General features: G+C 42.0%; 1 protein-coding gene across 1 annotated transcript; it reads left to right on the top strand.

The window, feature by feature from the left end:
• The first annotated feature begins 304 nt into the window (after window positions 1–304).
• GK2 (glycerol kinase 2) lies at window positions 305–1966 on the top strand. The gene has a single exon (XM_057726928.1). The coding sequence runs from the start codon at window positions 305–307 to the stop codon at window positions 1964–1966; it is 1662 nt and encodes a 553-aa protein (XP_057582911.1).
• The last annotated feature ends 776 nt before the right edge of the window (window positions 1967–2742 follow it).

Genomic DNA, 2742 nt, shown 5'->3' with positions numbered 1-2742 from the left:
TGAAGAGCACAAGTAACAATATTTGTGTAGGTAAATATATGGGGGTTTTTAAGCTTAAACCTCCTTAAAAGGTAACTGAGTGGTCGCGGGTGGAGCCTGAGCCAAAGCAGTGGTGTGAGAAGATGCAGCGCCAGTTAGAGAACAGACGTTGCCTCCAGCAGCTTCAGGTGCCCAGGCAGTCACTGCGCCTGCGCCTTATGATCCGGACGCTCCTGACGTCCTGCGTACCCCTCCCCCACCAACAACTCCATCACCGGGGAAACGGCACCAGAGCGCCTGAGCGGCTGAGGGGCCCACTGGTTTCATGGCAGCCCCGAAGACAGCAGTTGTGGGGCCGTTGGTGGGGGCAGTAGTCCAGGGTACTGACTACACTCATTTTATGGTTTTCAATTCAAAAACAGCAGAACTACTTAGTCACCATCAAGTGGAATTAAGGCAAGAGTTCCCAAAAGAAGGATGGGTAGAACAAGACCCTAAAGAAATTCTTCAGTCTGTTTATGAATGCATAGAGAAAACATGTGAGAAACTTCAAGAACTGAATATTGATCTATCCAACATCAAAGCTATTGGTATCAGCAATCAGAGGGAAACCACCGTGATCTGGGACAAATTAACCGGAGAGCCACTCTACAATGCTGTGATGTGGCTTGACCTAAGAACCCAGTCTACTGTTGAAACTCTTAGTAAAAAAATTCCGGGAAATAATAACTTCGTCAAGTCCAAGACAGGCCTTCCACTTAGCACTTACTTCAGTGCAGTGAAACTTCGTTGGATTCTTGACAATGTGAGAAAAGTTCAAAAGGCTGTTGAAGAAAGTAGAGCTCTTTTCGGTACCATTGACTCATGGCTTATCTGGAGTCTGACGGGAGGAGCTAATGGAGGTATCCACGGTACAGATGTAACAAATGCAAGTAGGACCATGCTCTTCAACATCCATTCTTTGGAATGGGATAAAGAGCTGTGTGACTTTTTTGAAATTCCAATGGACATTCTTCCAAATGTTTGGAGTTCTTCTGAGATCTATGGCCAAATGAAAACTGGGGCCTTGGAAGGTGTGCCAATATCTGGATGTTTGGGGGACCAGTCTGCTGCATTAGTAGGACAAATGTGCTTCCAGGAAGGACAAGCCAAAAACACATATGGAACAGGTTGTTTCTTATTATGTAATACAGGCCATAAGTGTGTATTTTCTGAACATGGCCTTCTGACCACAGTGGCTTACAAACTAGGCAAAGATAAGCCAGTATGTTATGCATTGGAAGGTTCTGTTGCTATAGCCGGTGGCGTGATTCGCTGGCTGAGAGACAATCTTGGAATTATAAAGACCGCAGAAGAAAGTGAAAAACTTGCTAAAGAAGTAGGTACTTCCTATGGTTGCTACTTCATCCCAGCCTTTTCAGGGTTATACGCACCTTACTGGGAGCCCACTGCCAGAGGGATAATCTGTGGTCTCACTCAGTTCACCAATAAAAGTCATATTGCTTTTGCTGCATTAGAAGCTATTTGTTTCCAAACCCGAGAGATTCTGGATGCCATGAACCGTGACTGTGGAATTCCACTCAGTCATTTGCAGGTGGATGGAGGAATGACCAACAACAAAGTTCTTATGCAACTGCAAGCAGACATTCTGCATATTCCAGTAATAAAAGCCACTATGTCTGAAACAACTGCCCTGGGAGCTGCCATGGCAGCAGGAGCTGCAGAAGGGGTAGGCGTTTGGAGTCTTAAACCCGAGGATTTGTCAACTGTCTTGATGGAACGGTTTGAACCACAGATCAAAGCCACAGAAAGTGAAATTCGTTATTCTACATGGAAGAAAGCTGTGATGAAGTCAGTGGGTTGGGTTACAACTCAGCCTCCTGAAAGTAGTGAACCTACTATATTCTCTAGTCTGCCCTTGGGGTTTTTTATAGTGAGTAGCATGATAATGTTAATTGGAGCAAGATACATCTCAAATATACAATAATAATACCAAGCATGGATTCTCAAGATGTGAACTTTTCACAAAACGAAAAAAATCCAGTGATTCTGTCTCTTAATGTGATGATGCTATAACAGACTCTGACTTTATAAACCACTTGCTGCATGACTTATGAGAACCCTACAAGTAGACCTGTGGCTAGAAATAAATAAATTACAGCAGAAAACACTGCAGAAACATTTGGCGTGTTTTTTAACATCAGCAGTTAAGGTCAGGCCAACCACTGGGAGTCAACCCCCTCCACTGTCATGAAATCCTCCTCCACTCCCTCTAAAATATAGAATATTCAGATTATGTCTGTGGAATTTTTCATCAAACATTTTTTAACACTTATGGACCAGGATTTGGTTCTCCGTGCTACACATACTTGATTAAAAGGTGTAACTAACCTGCTAAAACTGAGGGACATCTTGTTGTAGTTGTTGCTGTTTTTAATGAATCCTGAAGTCCTCTCTTACACATATTAGGGAGACCACAATACCTTCACTGAATGTTTAATGGAAACATAAATTTTTATAATAGAAATTTAGTATTCTCACAGCTTAGATATTTTCCTAGAAGATATCTGTCAAAATTCTTCAGACATTTTACATGTCCTCACTAATTACACTAATTTTCTGTGTAGATACTATAGGAAGAAGGACGTTTTCCTTTGTTTTCTCTTTTCATATTTCTATTTTATGTAGTTTACTTGGTATGTGTAACATATATGCTTAAATACTTCATATAGAGAGCCCATTGATGAAGCTTGTAAGAAGGGT

The sequence above is a fragment of the Hippopotamus amphibius genome, chromosome 3 (genome assembly GCF_030028045.1).
Source record: "Hippopotamus amphibius kiboko isolate mHipAmp2 chromosome 3, mHipAmp2.hap2, whole genome shotgun sequence".
Lineage (NCBI taxonomy): Eukaryota > Metazoa > Chordata > Mammalia > Artiodactyla > Hippopotamidae > Hippopotamus > Hippopotamus amphibius.
This window is presented reverse-complemented; position numbering and strand designations above follow the sequence as displayed.